Source organism: Somniosus microcephalus, chromosome 20, assembly GCF_052327205.1.
Source record: "Somniosus microcephalus isolate GS21.2 chromosome 20, FLI_Smic_1.0, whole genome shotgun sequence".
NCBI classification, from domain to species: domain Eukaryota; kingdom Metazoa; phylum Chordata; class Chondrichthyes; order Squaliformes; family Somniosidae; genus Somniosus; species Somniosus microcephalus.
The window spans coordinates 4480613-4504554 of record NC_141006.1 but is presented as its reverse complement, the minus strand read 5'-3'; the positions used below and the strand labels follow the sequence as shown (position 1 = coordinate 4504554).

The window sequence follows — 23942 nt, the reverse complement described above, 5'->3', positions numbered from 1 at the left end:
TTCCAACACATACATGCTCAAACTGGACATTGTGATATTTGTAGGGAGACCCCTTACCTGTTCAGATGCCCAAGTGCACTGGGCATAAAAGCAACAGTGGTGGATGTGGAACAGACAGATAAATACATCTCAGGTACACTTCAAATTAAAACGTTGGATTGAGTCAGGCTAGTGTTATCGGCAGGAGTCGGGTCAGGGTTTCTGTGACAGTTGTGTCCAATGAGCACACCACAGCCCCACAGCCCAATCCCACTCACACACCACAGCCCCACAGCCCAGTCCCACTCACACACCACAGCCACACAGCCCAGTCCCACTCACACACCACAGCCCCACAGCCCAGTCCCACTCACACACCACAGCCCGACAGCTCAGTCCCACTCACACACCACAGCCCCACAGCCCAGTCCCACTCACACACCACAGCCCCACAGCCCAGTCCCACTCACACACCACAGTCCAACAGCTCAGTCCCACTCACACACCACAGCCCCACAGCCCAGTCCCACTCACACACCACAGCCCCACAGCCCAATCCCACTCACACACCACAGCCCCACAATCCAGTCCCACTCACACACCACAGCCCGACAGCTCAGTCCCACTCACACACCACAACCCCACAGCCCAGTCCCACTCACACACCATAGCCCCACAGCCCAGTCCAACTCACACACCACAGCCCCACAGCCCAGTCCCACTCACACACCACAGCCCCACAGCCCAGTCCCACTCACACTCCACAGCCCAGTCCCACTCACACACCACAGCCCCACAGCCCAGTCCCACTCACACACCATAGCCCCACAGCCCATGTCCAACTCACACACCACAGCCCCACAGCCCAGTCCCACTCGCACACCACAGCCCCACAGCCCAGTCCCATTCACACACCACAACCCAGTCCCACTCACACACCACAGCCCCACAGCCCAGTCCCACTCACACACCACAGCCCCATAGCCCAGTCCCACTCACACGCCATAGCCCCACAGCCCAGTCCAACTCACACACCACAGCCCCACAGCCCAGTCCCACTCACACACCACAGCCCCACAGCCCAGTCCCACTCACACACCATAGCCCCACAGCCCAGTCCCACTCACACACCACAACCCAGTCCCACTCACACACCACAGCCCCACAGCCCAGTCTCACTCACACACCACAACCCAGTCCCACTCACACACCACAGCCCCACAGCCCAGTCCCACTCACACACCACAGCCCCACAGCCCAATCCCACTCACACACCACAGCCCAGTCCCACTCACACACCACAGCCCCACAGCCCAGTCCCACTCACACACCACAGCCCCACAGCCCAATCCCACTCACACACCATAGCCCCACAGCCCAGTCCCACTCACACACCACAACCCCACAGCCTCTCAGAAAACTCAGTGATCCCTTCCTACAGAAGGGTCCCCGCACACACTCAGGTTAGAGGTGCTGAGGTCTGTTTGGAGCAGTTATTAACCGTTGTCTCCTGTTTTCTCAGCTTGGTTTTCCCCACGGCGAGGTTGGGAGCAGATGGGCAGTTCAGTGATTTTCTGGATGGAATTGGCCCAGCACAGCTCGTGGGACGACAGACACTGGCAGCCCCTTCCATGGGTGAGGCTCTTGCTCTACTTGGCTTGGATCCGTTCATTCCATTCTACTAACCCCTATACCACGGTGGCATAGTGGTTAGCACTGTTGCCTCACAGCGCCAGGGACCCGGGTTCGAATCCGGCCTCGGGTGACTATCTGTGTGGAGTTTGCACATTCTCCCCGTGTTTGCGTGGGTTTCCTCCGGGTGCTCCGGTTTCCTCCCACAGTCCAAAGATGTGCAGGTTAGGTTGATTGGCTATGATAAAATTGACCCTTAGTGTTAGGGGGATTAAACTGTGTGGGGTTACGGGATAGGGTGGGGTATGTGTTGGTGTAGGGGTTACGGGGATCGGGTGGGATATGTGTCAGTGCAGGCTCGATGGGCCGAAATGGCCTCTATCTGCACTGTGGGGTTTCTGTGATTCTGTGATTCTGCTCTCTGGTAGAAGATGTCTCGTGACATTGAGATCTTACTGCACGTCTGCCCATCCCCAGCTATCTCCCGGTAACTATACCGATTGTTGCCCAATGCATCCCATAGGCCAAGTAGTGTAATCTGGTTAATAGGCTGAAGGAGAGGCAGACAAGGAAGCAAAAGCTGGAACAGGCTATACGATGAAGACTCTGCCTTGTGCAGAACTGAACCAGACAGAGCAGGAAAGACCAGACAGAGCAGGAGGGAGCAGACAGAGCAGGTGGGAGCAGACAGAGCAGGAGGGACAGCACGGTGGCATAGTGGTTAGCACTGTTGCCTCACAGCGCCAGGGACCCAGGTTCGAATCCGGCCTCGGGCGACTGTCTGTGCGGAGTTTGCACATTCTCCCGTGTTTGCGTGGGTTTCCTCCGGGTGCTCCGGTTTCCTCCCACAGTCCAAAGATGTGCAAGTTAGGTTGATTGGCTATGATAAATTGACCCTTAGTGTTAGTGGGATTAAATACATGGGGTTACGGGGATAGGGTGGGATATGTGTTGGTGTAGGGGTTACGGGGATTGGGTGGGACATGTGTCAGTGCAGGCTCGATGGGCCGAAATGGCCTCTATCTGCACTGTGGGGTTTCTGTGATTTCTGTGATTTCTGTGAGACCAGACAAAGCAGGAAAGACCAGACAGAGCAGGAAAGACCAGACAGAGCAGGAGGGAGCAGACAGAGCAGGATGGGCCAGACAGAGCAGGAGGAAGCAGACAGAGCAAGAGGAAGCAGACAGAGCAGCGGGGGCCAGACTCGGGCATTATACTGCATCTGTCGTGCTTCTGCCCAATCGCCCAACCTGTCCAAATCGTACTGGAGTTTCTCTGCATCCTCCTCACAGCACACACGCTCACCCAGCTTTGTGTCGTCTACAAACTTAGAGATATTACATCTAGTTCCCTCGTCTAGATCATTAATACATATTGTGAATAACTGGGGTCCCAGGACTGATCCCTGCGGTACCCCACTAGTCACTGCCTTCCACTCTAAAAAAGACCCGTTTATTCCAACTCCGCTTCCTGTCTGCCAACCAGTTCTCTATCCAAGTCAATACCTTGCCCCCAATCCCATGTGCTTTAACTTTGCACGCTAGTCTCTTATGCGGGACCTTATCGAAAGCCTTCTGAAAGTCCAAATACACCACATCCACTGGTTCTCCCTTATCTATTCTACCAGTTACATCCTCAAAAAATTTTCCAGTACATTAGTCAAGCATGGTTTACCTTTTGTAAATCCATGTTGACTTTGTCCGATCCTGTCACTGTTTTCCAAGTGTTCTGCTATTACATCTTTTATAATGGATTCTAGCATTTTCCCCACTACCGATAGCAGGCTTACTGGTCTATAATCCCCGTTTTTTCTCTACCACCTTTTTTAAATAGTGGGGTTACATTAGCTACCCTCCAATCCAATGGAACTGTTCCAGAGTCTATAGAATTTTGGAAGATGACCAGCAATGCATCTACTATTTCTAGGGCCACTTCCTTAAGTACCCTAGGGTGTAGATTATCAGGCCCTGGGGATTTATCGGCCTGCAATCCTGTCAATTTCCCTAACACCATTTCCCTACAAATACTGATTTCATTCAGTTCCTCCCTCTCATTAGACCTTATGTTCCCCGACATCTTTGGGAGTTTATTTGTGTCTTCCTTTGTGAAGACAGAACCAAAGTATGTATTTAATTGGTCTTCCATGTCTTTGTTCCCCATTATAAATTCCCCTGATTCTGACTGCAAGGGACCTACCCTTGACTTTACCAATCTTTTTCTCTTCACATATCTATAGAAGCTTTTACAGTCAGTTTTTATTTTGCCTGCAAGCTTACTCTCATACTCTATTTCCCCCCTCTTAATTACTCCCTTTGTCCTCCTTTGCTCATTACTAAACTGCTCCCAATCCTCAGGTTTGCTGCTTTTTCTGGCCAGTTTATTTGTCCTCTACTTGGATCTTATGCTATCCCTAATTTCCCTTGTTAGCCAATGTTGAGTCACCTTTTTTGTTTTATTTTTATGCCAAACAGGGATGAACAAATTCTGTAGTTCATCCATGCGATCTTTAAATGTTTGCCATTGCCTATTCACCATCAACCCTTTAAGTAACATTCCCCAATCCATCCTAGCCAACTCGCGCCTCATACCATCGTAGTTTCCTTTATTTAAATTCCGTACCCAGGTCTCTAAATCAACTACTTCACTCTCCAGCTTAATGAATAATTCTATCATATTATGATTGCTCCTCCCCAAGGGGCCTTGCACAACAAGATTGCTAATTAATCCTTTCTCATTACATAATACCCAGTCTAAGATGGTCTGATCTCTAGTTGGTTCCTCGCCATATTAGTCCAGGAAACCATCCCGTATACACTCTAGGAATTCCTCTTCCACAGTATTGTTACTAATTTGGTTAGACCAATCTATATGTAGATTAAAGTCACCCATGATAACTGCTGTGCCCTTATTGCACGCATCTCTAATTTCCCGTTTAATGCCATCCCCAACCTCAGCATTACTGTTTGGGGGTCTGTATACAACTCCCACTAACGTTTTCTGCCCCATGGTATTTCTCAGCTCTACCCATACAGATTCCACATCATCAGAGCTAATATCCTTCCTTACTATTGTGTTAATTTCCTCTTTAACCAGCAATGCTACCCCACCGACTTTTCCTTTTTGCCTGTCCTTCCTGAATATTGAATACCCCTGGATGTTGAATTTCCAGCCTTGTTCACCCTGGAGCCATGCCTCCGTAATCCCAATTATATCATATCTGTTTACATCTATTTGCGCAGCTAATTCATCCACCTTATTACGAATGCTCCTCGCATTAAGACACAAAGCCTTCAGGCTTGTTTTTTTAACACTTAGACCTTTAACTCTTAGACCTTTTAGAATTGTTGTTTACTGCGGCCATGTTTGATTTACACCCTTGATTTCTCTGACTTCCACTTTTGCTTTTGTCCTTCCTGTCCACGAGGGAGAACATAAGAACATAAGAACATAAGAAATAGGAGCAGGAGTCGGCCAATCGGCCCCTCGAGCCTGCTCCACCATTCAATAAGATCATGGCTGATCTGACCCTAACCTCAAATCTTCCATCACTCTCCATCCCACCCGAACCCATGTGATCTCCCGGGAGAGGCGAAAAACCAGATAAAAAACCCAATGGCCAATTTGGGAGAAAAAATCTGGGAAATTCCTCTCCGACCCATCTAGGCGATCGAAACTCTTCCAGGAGATCACTCTGTCCCTATATTTTCTACAGTACTTACCTTCTGTAAAGGCGATCTCCACCCCAGCCAGGAACAGGAATAAAACCATCTCCTGAAATCTAACACAGAATTAGAACACAAGAAGTAGGAGCAGAACCAGGCTACACGGCCCCTGGGCCCACTCCACTACCCACAGGGCCATGACCATTCCGAACCTAGACTCATGTCCAATTTCCTGCCCGCTCCCTGTAACCCTTAATTCCCTTTACTTCTAGGAAACTATCTATTTCTGTTTTAAATGTATTTAATGATGTAGCTTCCACAGCTTTCTGGGGCAGCAAATTCCACAAACCTACCACCCTCTGAGTGAAGAAGTTTCTCCTCATCTCAGTTTTGAAAGAGCAGCCCCTTATTTTAAGATTATGCCCCCTAGTTCTAGTTTCACCCATCATTGGGAACATCCTCACCGCATCCACCCGATCAAGCCCCTTCACAATCTTATATGTTTCAATAAGATCGCCTCTCATTCTTCTGAACTCCAATGAGTAGAGTCCCAATCTACTCAACCTCTCCTCATATGACCACCCCCTCATCCCCGGGATTAACCGAGTGAACCTTCTTTGTACTGACTCGAGAGCAAGTATGTCTTTTCTTAAGTATGGACACCAAAACTGTATGCAGTATTCCAGGTGTGGTCTCACCAATACCTTGTACAACTGCAGCAATACCTCCCTGTTTTTATATTCTATCCCCCTAGCAATGAAAGCCAACATTCCATTGGCCTTCTTGATCACTTGCTGCACCTGCATACTAACTTTTTGAGTTTCGTGCACCAGGACCCCCAGATCCCTTTGTACTACAGTACTTTCCAATTTCTTGCCATTAAGATAATAACTTGCTCTATGATTTTTCCTGCCAAAGTGCATAACCTCACATTTTCCAGTATTGTATTCCATCTGCCAAATCTCTGCCCACTTACTTAGCCTGTCTATGTCACTTTGCAGGTTTTTTATGTCCTCCTCACTCACTACTTTCCCTCCCATCTTTGTATCATCTGCAAACTTTGATATGTTACACTCGGTCCCCTCCTCCAAATCGTTAATATAGATTGTAAAGAGTTGGGGACCCAGCACTGACCCCTGCGGAACACCACTAGTTACTGATTGCCAGTCTGAGAATGAACCATTTATCCCAACTCTCTGCTTTCTGTTAGAGAGCCAATCCTCCACCCACGCCAGAATATTACCCCCAATCCCGTGATTTTGTATCTTGAGCAATAATCTTTTGTATGGCACCTTGTCAAATGCCTTTTGGAAGTCTAAATACACTACGTCCACTGGTTCCCCTTTATCCACCCTGTATGTTACTTCCTCAAAGAACTCAAGCAAATTTGTCAAACATGACTTCCCCTTCATGAAACCATGCTGAGTTTGTCCTATTAAATTATGTTTATCCAAATGTCCCGTTATTGTCTCCTTAATAATGGACTCTAACATTTTACCATCCACAGATGTTAGGCTAACAGGTCTATAGTTTCCAGCCTTCTGTCTACTGCCCTTTTTAAATATTGGTGTTACATTAGCAGTTTTCCAATCTGCCAGGACCTTTGCTGAGTCCAGGGAGTTTTGGAAAATTATTACCAATGCATCCACAATCCCTAACGCCACTTCCCTCAAGACCCTAGGATGTAAGCCATCAGGTCTAGGGGATTTATTCGCCTTGAGTCCCATTATTTTACCAAGTACCACTTCCTTAGTGATTTTAATCGTATTTAGCTCCTCTCCCCCTAGAGCCCCCTGTTTGTCCAGTGTTGGGGTATTCTTAGTGTCCTCTACTGTAAAGACTGATACAAAATAATTGTTCAGCGTTTTTGCCATCTCCATGTTTCCCACCATTAATTTCCCGGTCTCATCCTCTAAGGGACCAACATTTACTTTAGCCACCCTTTTTCTTTTTATATAACTATAGAAACTTTTGCTATCCGTTTTTATATTTTTTGCTAATTTACTTTCATAATCTATCTTCCCTTTTTTAATCAATCTTTTAGTTATTTTTTGCTGTCTTTTAAAGACTTCCCAATCTTCTATCCTCCCACTAGATTTGGCTACCCCATATGCCCTTGTTTTTAGTCGGATACTATCCTTAATTAGTTTACTTAGCTACGGATGGCTATCTTTTCTTTTACACCCTTTTTTCCTTAGTGGAATATATTTTTTTTGGAAGTTGTAAAATAACTCCTTAAATGTACACCACTGATCATGTACCGTCTTACCCTTTAATCTATTTTCCCAGTCCACTCTAATCAATTCCGCTCTCATACCTTCATAGTCTCCTTTATTCAAGCTCAGCACGCTTGTTTGAGATCCAACCTTCTCACCCTCTAATTGAATATGGAATTCAACCATGTTATGGTCACTCATTCCAAGGGGATCCTTTACTAGGATATTTTTAATTAATCCTGTCTCATTACACAGGACCAAATCTAAGGTTGCTTGCCCCCTGGTCGGTTCAGTTACATACTGCTCACGAAACCCATCCCAAATACACTCAATGAACTCATCCTCAAGGCTGCTCTGCCCAATTTGATTTGTCCAGTTAATATGATAGTTAAAATCCCCCATAATTATAGCTGTTCCCTTATTACAAACCTCAACTATTTCCTGATTAATACTCCGTCCAACAGAGTTGCAACTGTTCGGAGGCCTATAGACTACGCCCACTCATGTTTTTTTCCCCTTATTATTCCTTATCTCTACCCAAACTGTTTCACTATCCTGCTCCTTTGACCCAATATCATTTCTCTGTATTATAGTGATTCCTTCCTTTATTAACATAGCCACCCCACCTCCCCTCCCTTCCTGCCTGCCCTTCCTGATTGTTAAATAACCTGGTATGTTTAATTCCCAGTCATGGTCACCCTGCAGCCATGTTTCTGTAATGGCCACAAGATCATACCCATATGTAGTTATTTGTGCCATTAACTCATTCATTTTGTTATGAATGCTACGTGCATTCAGATAAAGAACTTTCAAATATGTTTTGTGACACTTAGTTCCTGTTTTTCCCCTTTTACTATTTTACCTTTTACTCCATACCTTCTGTCCCTTCCTGACACGTTCTGTTTTTTAATTCCCCCACTGCTACCTAAGTCTATGACCTTCTCTGTTGTCATTTCTATTATTTGCTCTCTAGAAACCTCCCCCCCACTAATTAGTTTAAAGCTCTCTCTACAGCCCTAGTTATATGATTCGCCAGGACTCTAGTCCCAGCACTGGCCAAGTGGAGTCTGTCCCAACGGAACAGCTCCCTCCTGTCCCAGTACTGGTGCCAGTGTCCCAAGAAGCAAAACCCATTTCTCCCACACCAGTCTTTGAGCCACGCATTTAACTCTTTAATTTTATTTATCCTAGCCAAATTCGCTCGTGGCTCAGGTAATAACACAGAGATTATTACCCTTGAGGTTCTGTTTTTTAATTTGACCCCTAGCTGCTCATACTCCTTTAACAGAACCTTCTTCCTTGTCCTATCTACGTTGTTTGTACCGACATGGACCACGACAATTGGATCCTCCCCCTCCCACTCCAAGTTTCTTTCCAGCCCAGAAGAGATGTCCTTAACCCTGGCACCGGGCAGGCAACACAGCCTTCGGGACTCCCGCTCTTGACTGCAGAGAACCCTATCTATCCCCCTAATGATACTATCCCCTACCACTGCAACATTTCTTTTTACTCCCTCCACTTGAACGGCCCCCTGTACCACGGTGCTGTGGCCAGGTTGCTCATCCTCCCTGCAGTCCCCGCTCCTGCCCTCACAGGGAGTAAGAACCTCAATCCTGCTTGACAAGAGCAAGGGCTGCGGCTCCTTCAACACTACATCCTGGATCCCTGTACCTTCCTCACTCGTAGTCACACTGTCCTGTCCCTGACCACGGACTACATCTGCAGTAATTAATTTCATAGGTGTGACCACCTCCTGAAACATAGAGTCCAGGAACTTCTCCCCCTCCCTGATGTGTCGCAGTGTCTGAAGCTCGGTCTCAAGCTCTTTAACATGGAGCTTGAGTTCCTCTAGCAGCAAACACTTATCGCAAATGTAATCACCGTGAGCCTCAATGGGGTCCACCAGCTCCCACATTTTGCAACAGTGACACATCACCTGTTCACCCATATCTGTGTAATTAATTAAATTTCTTATTATTAGTTATGAAGACCCTCTGCCCCGATATAGATGATAATATTACACCACTATTTAATAGAACTTAACCAACTTAAAGGTATAGAAGAGAAGGAAGAGAACCTACCAACCAGCTGATCACCAACCTCCCTCGTGGAAGATGTCTGGGGGACCTATCCGGTTGAATTGTCTCACTGCTCCACATCCGCAGTGTTGGATTAGCCTGAGAGAGGGAAACAAAACAGAGCAACAAGCACCCCCTCACCTCCCACTTGCCCGAACTCTGCCACTTACCAAACTCTACTTACACTCAATGCGACCGCACTCAGCGCTACCGCACTAAGCCCGCCCCTTTTTATACCCGGATTCTACTTCCGGTTTCAACTCCCCAACAGCTTAATTTACTCTAAAAAGTTAAACTTACTTCAAATAATTCACTTTTTTACTCACTAAAATTCAGTGAATGCACTTAAAAGACTTTTTCTGCCACTTACCAAAGTCTGCTTAAACTCAATGCGACCAAAACCAGAGCTTACTGAATGACGAAATAGATAGAGAGTAAGATGAAGCATAAAATATAAGACAGATGTCAGGTTGAGAATACAAGTGAGAACCAGGCTGAATATAGCAAGTTCAGAGGGGAAGTGAAAAAGGAAATAAGAGGGGCAAAGAGAGAGTATGAGAATAGACTGGCAGCTAACATAAAAGGGAATCCAAAAGTCTTCTATAGGCATATAAATAATAAACAGGTAGTAAGAGGAGGAATGGGGCTGATTAGTGACCCAAAAGGAGACGTACACATGGAGGCAGAGGGCATGGCTGAGGTACTAAATGTGCACTTTGTATCTGTCTTTACCAAGGAAGAAGATGCTGCCAAAGTCAGTGAAAGAGGAGGTAGTTGAGACACTAGATGGGATAAAAATTGATAAAGAGGAGGTGCTAGCAAGAATGGTTGTATTTAAAGTAGATAATTCACCAGGAATGGATGGGATGCATCCTAGGATGTTGCGGGAAGTAAAGGTGGAAATTGCGGAGATCCCGGCCATAATCTTCCAATCCTCTTTAGACACAGGGGTGGTGCCAGAGAACTGGAGAATTGCAAATATTACACCATTGTTCAAAAGAGTGTGTTGTAGGAATCGTCGAATTCCTAACTAATGACTGAGGTCGACTCAGGAGATCAAACAAACAGGTCTTTAATGTAAGACTAAACGAGTTCGAACCGTTTGTTGAGATCGATACAGGAGAACCACAAAAACAGGTCTTAACAAGATGGAGATTCCACGAGGACTGCCTGGGCAGTCACGTGGTTTGCGATGTGATGTCATCGCGTTTGCCCGCGTTTTCCCGCGCTCTTAAAGGGGCCACGCCCCGTACATACAAACACTATATACAAAACACAGTAATGTCTAACACAATGGTACCGGCTTAGGCTGGTGTTAGAACATCATTAATGGGAATTATATACAGTTGCCCAGAGTCATTCAGTGGCTCCGCCACAGTGGAAGGATAATCCCAGCGACTACAGGCCAGTCAGTTTAACCTCAGTAGTGGGGAAGCTTTTAGAAATGATAAACTGGGACATAACTAACAGTCACTTGGACAAGTGTGGATTAATTAAGGAAAGCCAGGATGGATTTGTAAAAGGCAAATTGTGTTTCGCTAACTTGATTGAGTTTTTTGATGAGGTAACAGAGAGGGTTGATGAGGGCAATGTGGTTGATGTGGTGTACATGGATTTCCAAAAAGTGCCACATAATAGTCTCTTAAAGAACTAGGATGGGGAAACGTATCAAACGAGATCAGCAAATGGTAGATGTGTTCACGCATAACTGTGCACAAATTCCACACAAACTCCGGCCAACTGCCAGAAGATAATCCAAGACTGGAACACCTGTACAGCTACTAATTAACATATCAAGTAATGAACATCTGGCATCCAATTGAAGGGTTGGGGGGTTTATATATAGAATAACAGATACCCGAGAGTGAGTTACAGGCTGGAATCTAATCGAGGGGTTCGGGGGGTTTATATATAGAATAACAGATACCCGGGACTGATTTACAGGCTGGAATCTAATCGAGGGGTTCGGGGGTTTATATATAGAATAACAGATACCCGGGAGTGAGTTACAGGCTGGAATCTAATCGAGGGGTTCAGGGGGTTTATATATAGAATAACAGATACCCGGGAGTGAGTTACAGGCTGGAATCTAATCGAGGGGTTCAGGGGGTTTATATATAGAATAACAGATACCCGAGAGTGAGTTACAGGCTGGAATCTAATCGAGGGGTTCGGGGGTTTATATATAGAATAACAGATACCCGGGAGTGAGTTACAGGCTGGAATCTAATCGAGGGGTTCGGGGGGTTTATATATAGAATAACAGATACCCGGGAGTGAGTTACAGGCTGGAATCTAATCGAGGGGTTCAGGGGGTTTATATATAGAATAACAGACACCTGGGAGTGAGTTACAGGATGGAATCTAATCAAGGGTTTCAGGGGCATTTATATACAAAATAACAGATACCCGGGATTGCGATACAGGATGGAATCTAATCGAGGGGTTCTGGGGGTTTGTATATAGAATAACAGATACCCGGGAGTGAGTTACAGGCTGGAATCTAATCGAGGGGTTCTGGGGTTTATATATAGAATAACGGATACCCGGGAGTGAGTTACAGGCTGGAACCTAATCGAGGGGTTCTGGGATTTATATATAGAATAACAGATACCCGGGAGTGAGTTACAGGCTAGAATGTAATCAAGGGATTCAGGGAGTTTATACATAAAATAACAGATACCCGGGAGTGAGTTACAGGCTGGAATCTAATCGAGGGGTTCTGGGATTTATATATAGAATAACAGATACCCGGGAGTGAGTTACAGGCTGGAATCTAATCGAGGGGTTGGGGGGGGATATATATGGAATAACGGATACCCGGGAGTGTGTTACAGGCTGGAATCTAATCGATAGATTTGGGGGGTTATATATAGAATAACAATACCCGGGAGTGAGTTACAGGCTGGAATCTAATCAAGGGGTTCGGGGGGTTTATATATAGAATAACAATACCCGGGAGTGAGTTACAGGCTGGAATCAAATCGAGAGGTTTGGGGTTTTTTATTTAGAATAACAGATGCCCGGGATTGAAATACAGGCTAGAATGTAATCGAGGGGTTCGGGGAGTTTATATATAGAATAATGGATACCTAGGAGTGAGTTACAGGCTGGAATCTAATCGAGGGGTTTGGGGGGATTATATGTCGAATAACAGATACCTGGGAGTGAGTTACAGGCTGGAAACTAATCGAGGGGTTCAGTGGGATTTGAATTACAGATACCTGGGAATGAGTTAAAGGCAGGGATTTAATCGAGGGTTCGGTGAGTTTATATTAGAAATAACAGACACCTGGGAGTGAGTTACAGGCTGGAATCTAATCAAGGGGTTCGGGGGCATTTATATATAGAATAACAGATACTCGGGAGTGAGTTACAGGATGGAATCTAATCGCGGGGTTCGGGGGGTTTATATATAGAATATCAGATACCCGGGAGTGAGTTACAGGCTGGAATCTAATCAAGGGGTTCGGGGGGTTTATATATAGAATAACAGATACCCAGGAGTGAGTTACAGGCTGGAATCTAATCGAGGGGTTCGGGGGGTTTATATATAGAATAACAGATACCCGGGAGTGAGTTTCAGGCTGGAATCTAATCGAAGGCTTCGGGGGGGTTATATATAGAATAACAGATACCCGCGAGTGAGTTACAGGCTGGAATCTAATCGAGGGGCTCTGGGGTTTATATATAGAATAACGGATACCCGGGAGTGAGTTACAGGCTGGAATCAAATCGAGAGGTGTGGGGTTTTTTATTTAGAATAACAGATGCCCGGGATTGCGATACAGGCTAGAATGTAATCGAGGGGTTCGGGGAGTTTATATATAGAATGATGGATACCTAGGAGTGAGTTACAGGCTGGAATCTAATCGAGGGGTTTGGGGTTTATATATAGAATAACAGATACCCGGAGTGAGTTACAGGCTGGAATCTAATCGAGGGGTTCGGTGGGATTTGAATTACAGATACCTGGGAATGAGTTAAAGGCAAGGATTTAATCGAGGGTTCGGTGAGTTTATATAAGAAATAACAGACACCTGGGAGTGAGTTACAGGCTGGAATCTAATCGAGGGGTTCGGGGGGTTTATATATAGAATAACAGATACCCGGGAGTGAGTTACAGGCTGGAATCTAATCGAGGGGTTCGGATGGGCTTTATATATAGAATAACAGATACCCCGGTGTGAGTTACAGGCTGGAATCTAATCAAGGGGTTTGGAAGGCTTTATTTAGAATAACAGATACCCGGGATTGAGTTACAGGCTGGAATCTAATCGAGGGGTTCTTGGGGTTTATATATAGAATAACAGATACCCGGGAGTGAGTTACAGGCTGGAATCTAATCGAGGGTTTCTGGGATTTATATATAAAATAACAGATACCCGGGAGTGAGTTACAGGCTGGAATCTAATCGATGGTTTCTAGGATTTATATAGAGAATAACAGATACCCGGGAGTGAGTTACAGGCTGGAATCTAATCGAGGGGTTCGGGGTGGTTTATATATAGAATAACAGATACCCGGGAGTGAGTTACAGGCTGGAATCTAATCGAGGTGTTCGTGATGTTTATATATAGAATAACAGATAACCGGAGTGAGTTACAGGTTGGAATCTGATCAAGGGGTTCGGGGGGTATATATATAGAAAAACAGATACACCGGCAGTGAGTAACAGGCTGGAATCAAATCGAGAGGTTCGGGGGGTTTATATATAGAATGACAGATACCCCTGCAGTGAGTTACAGGCTGGAATCTAACCGAGGGGTTCGGGGGGTTTATATATAAAATAACAGATACCTGGGAGTGAGTTACAGGCCGGAATCTAATCGAGGTGTTCAGGGGATTTATATATAGAATAACAGATACCCGGGAGTGAGTTACAGGTTGGAATCTAATCGAGGGTTTTGGGGTTTATTTTTTAGAGTAACAGATACAGATTGAGTTACAGGCTTGAATCTAATCGAGGGGTTCGGGGTGGTTATGTAGAGTAACAGAACCAGTGATTGAGATACAGGCTGGAATCTGATCGTGGGGTTCAGGAGGTTTCTTTATGAAATAACAGATACCCGGGAGTGAGTTACAGGCTGGAATCTAATCGAGTGGTTCGGGGTGTTTATATAGAATAATGGATTCCCGGGAGTGAGTGACAGACTAGAATCTAATCGAGGTTTTTTTTAATTTTTTATTTAGAATAATAGATACCCGGGATTGAGATACAGGCTGGAATCTAATCGAGGGGTTCAGGGGGTTTATATATAGAATAACGGATACCCGGGCGTGAGTTACAGGCTGGAATCTAATCGAGGGGTTCAGGAGGTTTATATATAGAATAACGGATACCCGGGCGTGAGTTACATGCTGGAATCTAATCGAGGGCTTCGGGGTGGTTTATATATAGAATAACAGATACCTGGGAGTGAGTTACAGGCTGGAATCTAATCGAAGGTTTCGGGGGGTTTATATATAGAATAACGGATACCCAGGAGTGAGTTACAGGCTGGAATCTAATCGATAGGTTCGGGGGTTTATATATAGAATAACAGATACCCGGGAGTGAGTTACAGGCTGGAATCTAATCGAAGGGTTCGGGGGGTTTATATATAGAATAACAGATACCCAGGTGTGTGTTACAGGCTGGAATCTAATCAAAGGGTTCGGGGGGTTTATATATAGAATATCAGATACCCGGGAGTGAGTTACAGGCTGGAATCTAATCGAAGGGTTCGGGGGGTTTATATATAGAATAACAGATACCCGGGAGTGAGTTACAGGCTGGAATCTAATCAAAGGGTTCGGGGGGTTTATATATAGAATATCAGATACCCGGGAGTGAGTTACAGGCTGGAATCTAATCAAGGGGTTCGGGGGGTTTATATATAGAATAACAGATACCCGGGAGTGAGTTACAGGCTGGAATCTAATCGAGGGGTTCAGGGGGCTTCCTCACTCTAATGCTGCTGATATTGTGATATCTTTCTGCAACAGGTGATATTCATATTGGCATGGCAGATCGCAGTGGACAGCTGGAGGTGGAAATTATTCAGGTCAGAGGGCTGACCCCAAAGCCTGGCACTAAAGCTTTGCCAGGTAGGTGCCCAGTAGGGAGTTGCAAGCTAGTGCTTGAAATGCATTGGGCTATGCTTTAGCATGTTATTCTAGTGCTGTAGATTCATATCAGTGACCAGAGTTTAACCTGTGCTGGAGCATTCACTATTATATAGCATTGTTTAAAGGTGAAATACTGAGAATGTTGCCCTGTTCTATGACACCGGCGATCTTGTCTCCACTAAGAAACTACCAGTTGCCAAGTGCATCTCTAAAGGTCAGTAGCTGCCCAACATTACACCTGTGTCCACCGCAACCTTCGAGAGTCAACTCCCAATAAACGCGCAGAGCCAAGCACAGAGCCACCTTCCTTCCTATACACTCTCGATGTATAGAATTCCAAGGGAAACCCACCTGACCAACATCCCATAGGCACGACGGGCTGAATGGCATCCTTCTGTGCTGTAAGTTTCTGTGAATCTATGATCTGACGCCCACTGCTCCAGGTATGAATGTGCTGTTCTGTCTGAGGCAGAGACAGCGGCCACATCTACACATTTAATTGCTTTTTTTTGACATGTTTTGTGCTCAGTCCTTACTGCCTATTGTTCAGTCTGAACGATCGAGTGCACTGAGCGTGTGAATGAAAGAAAGACTTGCATTTGTATAACGCCTTTCACTACCTCAGGGAATCCCAAAGTGATTCATAGCCAATGAAGAACTTTTGAAATGAGCTCTCACAAACAGCAATGTGGTAATGACCAAGTGATCTCTTTGAGGTGTTGCTTGTGGGATAAATATTGTCCAAGACACCGGGAGGAACTCCCCTGCTCTTATGTGGGAATAATGACAGCAAAGTGACAATTATTGTTGTACATCAGATAGAGATCCAGATTTGCGGTAATTCACGGTTTGTGGGGACTGCACTGCACTGACTACAGTGATAGTCTGCTCCCACACTTTAAAGTGTAACAGCTCAATGTGTCACGCTCAAAAGCATCACAGTTTGAAATGTCACACGTAAAAGTGTCGCAGTTTAATGTGTCACCATTTACCGTGTCACAGTTTAATGTGACACAGTTTAAAGTGTCACAGGTCAAAGTGTCACACACTAAAGTGTCACAGTTTAAAGTGTCACATTTAAAGCATCACAGCTTACAGCGTCAGTTTAAAGCATCACAGGTTAAAGTGTCACAGTTTAAAGTGTCACATTTAAAGCATCACAGCTTAAACCGTCACACCTTAAAGCATCACAGCTTAAAGCATCACAGATTAAAGTGTCACACACTAAAGTGCCACAGCTTAAAGTGTCAGTTTAATGTGTCACAGATTAAAGTGTCACAGCTCGAAGTGTCACAGATTAAAGAGTCACACTCAAAAGTGTCACCATTTAAAATGTCCCACACAAAAATGTCACAGTTTAAAGTGTCACAGTTCAAAGTATGATGGTTTAAAGTGACACGATTAAAGTGTCACAGTTTAAACTGTCACATGCAAAAATGACACCATTTAAAATATCACACACAAAAATGTCACAGTTTAAAGTGCCACAGCTCTAAGAGTCACAGTTCTAAGTATCGCGGTTTAAAGTGTCGCGGTTTAAAGTGTCGCGGTTTAAAGTATCAGATTTCAAAGTCTCAGGCCTAGAAATTCAGTGGGCTGCGCCACCCGTTAGCGCCCAAAGAGGGCACTTAGTGGGTTGTATGCCACTGGCCATGCCTCCCTCTAAATTTAACGGGACGCTAATGGCGGTGCTAGCCGTTAGCGCTCTGCCGCTACCGATGATGTCATCGGTGTGCGCAGTGCCCCACTACCGCATCGATCGCAAAATTTAGTAGCGCCCCCTGCTTTAACGCCGGTCGCAATTTGCGACCGGTTCAGGGGAGCCTACCCGCGGCGGTGGAGGTGCTGAGGTGCGGGGCGGCCATTTTTTTTGCTGGCCGCCTGCCAGCACCTCTCCGCGCCGCCGTCACCGGCCTCCTGAGCGCCCCCCCCACCCCGCGGAGAGCCGGCTGTGTCCCAAGAGCCCGGCACTTCTCCTCGGTGCCGGGCTCTTTTGCCAGCACTCGCGCTCTTCGAGCGCGCTGCGGCAGGCCCCTCCCCTTTAAGAAGGGGAGGAAGGCCTGCAGTACCGCAGCACACCGTGCTGCAGCGTGTGGTGCTGCGGCACGTTACGCAGCGATCTTCAGTTGCAGCACCCCAAGAGGGATGCGGGATGACTCGAGTAACGCCGCGCTTCCCTCTGGGACGCAGAAAGTGAATTTGCGGCGGGCCAGCAGCGACTACTTCCGGGGCGGTACTTCTGGCGCCCTGGCGAGGCTGGCACCCTGAATTTCTAGGCCCCACAGTTTAAAGTATCACAGCTCAATGAGTCACACACAAATGTCTCGTCTCACCATTTAAAATGTCACACACAAACGTGTCACAGTTTAAAGTGTCACAGTTTAAAGTGTCACAGCTCAAAGTTTCACAGTTTAAAATGTCACACACAAAAATGTCACAGTTTAAAGTGTCACAGCTCAATATGTCACAGCTCAATATGTCACAGTTTAATGTGTCACTGTTTAAAGTGTCACAGATTAAAGCATTACAGCTCAAAGTGTTACAGTTTAAAGTGTCACTGTTTTAAAGTGCCACCGTTTTAAAGTGTCACTGTTTAAAGTGTCACACACAAGTGTCACTGTTTAAAATGTCACACTACAAATATCAGTTTGAAGTGTCACAGCTCAAAGTGTCACGGTTCAAAGTGTCACAGCTCAAAGTGTCACGGTTCAAAGTGTCGCGGTTCAAAGTGTCGCGGTTCAAAGTGTCGCGGTTCAAAGTGTCGCAGTTCAAAGTGTCGCAGTTCAAAGTGTCACAGTTCAAAGTGTCACAGTTTAAAGTATCACAGCTCAATATGTCACAGCTCAAAGTGTCACAGTTTAATGGCCCAGAAATTGGTGTCGGGGGCTTCCCGCGGGTGCAAGCCCCCGACCTACACTTACCTAGCGCGCCGACAGTTGAAGCTTGGCCCTGCGTGGATTTCCTGTCACTGGCCCGGTTCAGCTCCCGGCGTGCTGTGCTTGCCTGATCCAGCGGCGTAGTTAGTTCGATGAGTCGGCTGGGATCACGTGAGCACTGCGCAACCAATCGGAGGTTGCAAAAGTTCATTCATGAGTTTGATAGTAAGAACTGTCAAACTCATGAAAACTCCGGGCGCCCAAAACAGTACTTAAACTTCAAATAAAAGTTTTTTAAAATCCCACTAATTAAATGAACTATTAATAACTGTAAAAAACTAATTTAAACAATTATTCAAATTTTTGAAAAAAATAATTTTTTAACAAATCGGGTCTAAAAATATACTTACCTTACTGTAAAGTCTTTAAAAATAATAAACATGTGGAAAAAAAATTCTAACTTTAATTAATAGACCACTTACCTTTTAAAACTAAGTACTTACGTCTGCTTTTTTCTCGCGTAAAAACTGGAGGCCTTATCGCACGGGCAACCCTGTAAAAAAAAGGAATTTCAGCGCACACGCGCAGACTCCTGCGCGCACGCGTTCGAGTTCAGAGGAAAGGAAATGCCGGTTTTCCGCGCATGCGCTGTGCATGCTGAAAACCGCCACTTCCATCGGGCCCACGCGTGAGTACACGGTGCTTACTCACGCGTTGGGAACCGAATTATTGGGCCAATGTGTTTCAGTTTAATGTGTCTCAGTTTAAAGTGTCGCAGATTAAAGCATTACAGCTCAAAGTGTCACAGTTCTAAGTGTCACAGTTCTAAGTGTCACAGTTTAAAATGTCACAGTTCAAAGTGTCACAGCTCAATGTGTCACAGCTCAATGTGTCACAGCTCAATGTGTCACACGCAAATGTCTCACCATTTAAAATGTAAAATACAAAAGTGTCGCCGCTTAAAGTGTCAGTTAAAGTGTCAGTTTTAAAGTGTCACAGTTTAAAATGTCACAGTTTAAAGTGTCACAGCTCAATATGTCACAGCTCAAAGTGTCACAGTTTAATGTGTCACCGTTTGAAGTCACAGTTTAAAGTGTCACAGTTCAAAGTGTCATAGTTCAAAGTGTCACAGTTTTAAAGTGTCACTGTTTAAAGTGTCACACAAAAGTGTCACACTTTAAAATATCACACAAAAATGTCACAGCTCAAAGTGTCACAGTTTAATGTGTCACAGTTTAATGTGTCATAGTTTAAAGTGTCACTGTTTAGAGTGTCACAGTTTAAAGTGTCAGTTTTAAAGTGTCACAGTTTGAAATGTCACACACAAAAGTGTTACCGTTTAAAATGTTTAAAATATCACACAAAAAAGCCACAGTTCTAAGTGTCACAGTTCTAAGTGTCACAGTTCTAAGTGTCACAGATCTAAGTGTCGCAGTTCTAAGTTTCACAGTTCTAAGTGTCACGGTTTAAAGTGTCATGGTTTAAAGTGTCACAGTTCAAAGTATCACAGTTCAATGTGTCGCAGTTTTAAAGTGTCACAGTTTAAAATGTCATGCACAAAAATGACACAGTTTAAAGTGTCACAGCTCAATATGTCACAGTTTAATGTGTCATAGTTTAAAGTGTCACAGATTAAAGTGTCACAGATTAAAGTGTCACTGTTTTAAAGTGTCACTGTTTTAAAGTGTCACAGTTTCAAAGTGTCACTGTTTAAAGTGTCATGCACAATTGTCACTGTTTAAAATGTCACACAAAGAAAATATCAGTTTGAAGTGTCACAGTTCGAAGTGTCACAGTTCAAAGTGTCACAGTTCAAAGTGTCACGGTTCAAAGTGTCATGGTTCAAAGTGTCACAGCTTAAAGTGTCACAGCTTAAAGTGTCACAGCTTAAAGTGTCACAGATCAAAGTGTCACAATTTTAAAGTGTCACAATTTTAAAGTGTCACAGCTCTAAGTGTCACAGTTCTAAGTGTCACAGTTTAAAGTGTCACAGTTCAAAGTGTCACGGTTCAAAGTGTCACAGTTCAAAGTGTCACAGCAGATAAAAGTGTCAGTTTCAAAGTATCACAGTTTAAAATGTCACACACAAAATGTCACAGTTTAAAGTGTCACAGCTCAAAGTGTCACAGCTTAAAGTGTCACAGCTTAAAGTGTCACAGATCAAAGTGTCACATTTTAATATGTCTCAGTTTAAAGTGTCACAGATGAAAGCGTTACAGCTCAAAGTGTCACTGTTTAAAGTGTCATACACAAATTGTCACCTTCTAAGTGTCACAGTTCTAAATGTTCAACAACCTCACTCGGGTCGTCAGGGTGAGTGTTTTTTTCAGAATCATCTTCATCCCTCCATCTGGACCTCACTTTATGGCCAGAGGGTGTGCAAAGCCCCAATGGCCAGCTGTCATCCAGCAACCATGGCCCTTTCTGGAAACACACATGCACATTCAGCTCTGTGCATAATGTAAGGGCTCCTGGACCATGGGAGGCATGTCATCCCAGATCAGGGCAGCATAATGTAAGGGCTAATCGACCATGGGAGGCATGTCATCCCAGATCAGGGCAGCATAATGTAAGGGCTAATCGACCATGGGAGGCATGTCATCCCAGATCAGGGCAGCATAATGTAAGGGCTAATCGACCATGGGAGACATGTCATCCCAGATCAGGGCAGCATAATGTAAGGGCTAATCGACCATGGGAGACATGTCATCCCAGATCAGGGCAGCATAATGTAAGGGCTAATCGACCATGGGAGACATGTCATCCCAGATCAGGGCAGCATAATGTAAGGGCTAATCGACCATGAGAGACATGTCATCCCAGATCAGGGCAGCATAATGTAAGGGCTAATCGACCATGGGAGGCATGTCATCTCAGATCAGGGCAGCATAATGTAAGGGCTAATCGACCATGGGAGGCATGTCATGCCAGATCAGGACTGCAGGTTTCATCACACCCCGTCCTTTCTCTTGCAGGCCAAGCTGGCCAATAATAGAAGGCAATAGCATCGGACTGGAAGAGGCCGGCCTCACCTGCAGACCCTAACAGACCCGGAGGAGCGAGTCCATCGGATTGTGACAAGCCGGATGATTGGACCAGTCGCCTCTGGAGATGCCGACCCCATTGTGGACAGCAATGGTAAGGTCATCACCTTTTTGACCTCTCTCCTTCCACTTGTTCCCCACACCAGCATGCTTTTTCACTCTCGAGCCAACTCAGAGCATTGCAGCAATCATGCACCCCTTGCTGCCACCCTGTCCTTTTGCTAAAGCCACTCTTGAACCTCCCTGCTTTCAGATGCTGCATCACCAGCTCGGGAGGCGGGCCCTCAAGCTGCCAGTGCGAGTGACCCTGGAGGCGACGAGGAGGAGGAAGCCGGACCATCCGGACCACCCTCAGGCGAGCCAGCCCTTGTCCAGGCTGGGGAGACGCCTTCCCTGGAGGGGAGCGGGAGGGAATGGTCTGAAGAGGATGCAGCTCCAGGACCCAGCGGCCTGCAGCAACGCGAGGGGGGTAGGGAAGCTCGGGGGCGTCTCCCCGGAGGGCGAGTCAGGCCGCGAGTGCTGCTGCACAGAGCGCAGAAGAGGTGCGTGCCCTTGCAGAAATGAGCGCCTAGCTGGGCTGAGGCACACTGAGCTTATGGCTGCAGTGGCAAGGATGCCCGATTCCATTGAGACACTGGCAAGGAGTGTCCAGGACTTCGGCGCAGCACAGGCAAGGAGTGTGCAGGACTTCGGCGCAGCACTGGCAAGGATTGTCCAGGACTTCGGCGAAGCACTGGCACCTGCCACGCAAGTGCTGAGTGCTGCCACGCAGTCAGTGGCTGGTCTCATGCAGACGCAGATTGAGGCCACGCGAGCAATGACTGCTGCCACCCTCGCTGGATCGGGCAGGATTCCCCGGGGCCCTCGCCGTGCCACAGCAGGCCAGCAATCTGTGCACCAGCCGATTGCTGCGCATGCTGCGATGCTGCCCCATCAGAGTGCCAGTGTGTCGGCCGACCAGGGAGCTGCTGTCCGCTCTCAGGATGATAGCATTCCTGATGCCATCACTGGCACTTCTCCACTGCAGCAGCCACCACCTGTAGGACAGACTGCTGCCGCCCATGCAGAGTTGGAGCAGTCAGCAGCCGGGCCCTCCAGGCCCAGAGCTGGTCCAGGCCGTCCCTCAGGGGCATCTGCAGTCTCAGTTTCAGACAGTCAGCAGGCCTCCCCCAGCCTTGCTGCAGCCACTGGAGTCCCATTACGGAGGAGCTGCAGGGCGGGAAGGGGGCAATTCCGCAAGGGAAGCAGATCACCATCGAGGGGCAAAAAGTAGGAGGTGTTGCTAAATTATGTTATTTCTTTCATTTAAGGCCGAGGATGCTGGTCTGAGTGTTGGTTATGTTTTGGACATTGTCTCCAGGGTGTGAGAGCCAGTTATGTTTTGGACATTGTCTCCAGGGTGTGAGAGACAGTTATGTTTTGGACATTGTCTCCAGGGTATGAGAGACAGTTATGTGGCAGTCTGTTTGTTTTGGTATTTGTTTCCATTGCTTTGTCATGCAGGAAGGATACACAGTTTCTTAAATAAAGAAGTTTATTTATTCACAATGTCCATGTCTTTTCTTTGCCCAAATTGTTGCCTTGACCGGCTTAGGGGTAGCAGAACGGTTCCATTCATGTTCTTGGAATGGCAGAAAGCATTCCCTCAGAGGGGCCTCGAAGCGACTTGCTATAAGCCTCTGATGGACGGCCCTTGCAGTTTGTGCCTCCCTCCCATCTTGGTGCTGCTCCTTCTCCTCCTCCTCCTCCTCTGCTGGTGCTTCAATGTCTGGTGGCATTGGCTGGGTCCTGAGGATTGCCAGGTTATGCAGCATGCAACACACAACCACGAAGTGGGAGACATGCTCAGGTGAGTACTGAAGGGCTCCTCCGGAATGGTCCAGACAGCGGAACTGTTGCTTCAGCACGCCGATTGTGAGCTCCACGATGTTCCTGGTCGCTTGATGGCTCTTGTTGTATCGTTCTTCAGCAGGGGTGCTGAGCGAACGGAGTGGGGTCAGAGCCAGGGGCACAGAGGATAGCCCTTGTCCCCGAGAAGCCAGCCTGCTGGGTGAGCCGGGGCTTCGAAAAGGTCTGCCACAGAAGTCTGGTGCAGGATGAAGGCGTCGTGGCTGCTGCCTGGAAAGTGGGCATTGACAGCGAGTATCAGCTGTCGGTGGTCACAGCCCAGCTGCAAATTCAAAGAATGGAGCCTCTTTCGGTTGCGGAAATCCTCAGCATTCTCTAGAGGTGCCCACAAAGCCACATGCGCACAGTCAATGGCGCCCTGCACCATGGGGAAGCCCACTATCCTTGCGAAGCCCTCTGCGCGCTCTCGCTGCTTGTCCGAGGTCATTGGGAAGGA

General features: G+C 46.4%; 1 protein-coding gene across 1 annotated transcript in view; it reads left to right on the top strand.

The window, feature by feature from the left end:
* rims3 (regulating synaptic membrane exocytosis 3) overlaps nt 1-23942 on the top strand; it is a 480949-nt gene that overhangs the window by 371590 nt on the left and 85417 nt on the right. Inside the window, exons 5-6 of the mRNA XM_085962301.1 lie at nt 1502-1614; nt 15556-15657. Coding sequence (XP_085818427.1) covers nt 1502-1614; nt 15556-15657 — 215 coding nt within the window. The remainder of the gene's footprint in view (nt 1-1501; nt 1615-15555; nt 15658-23942) is intronic.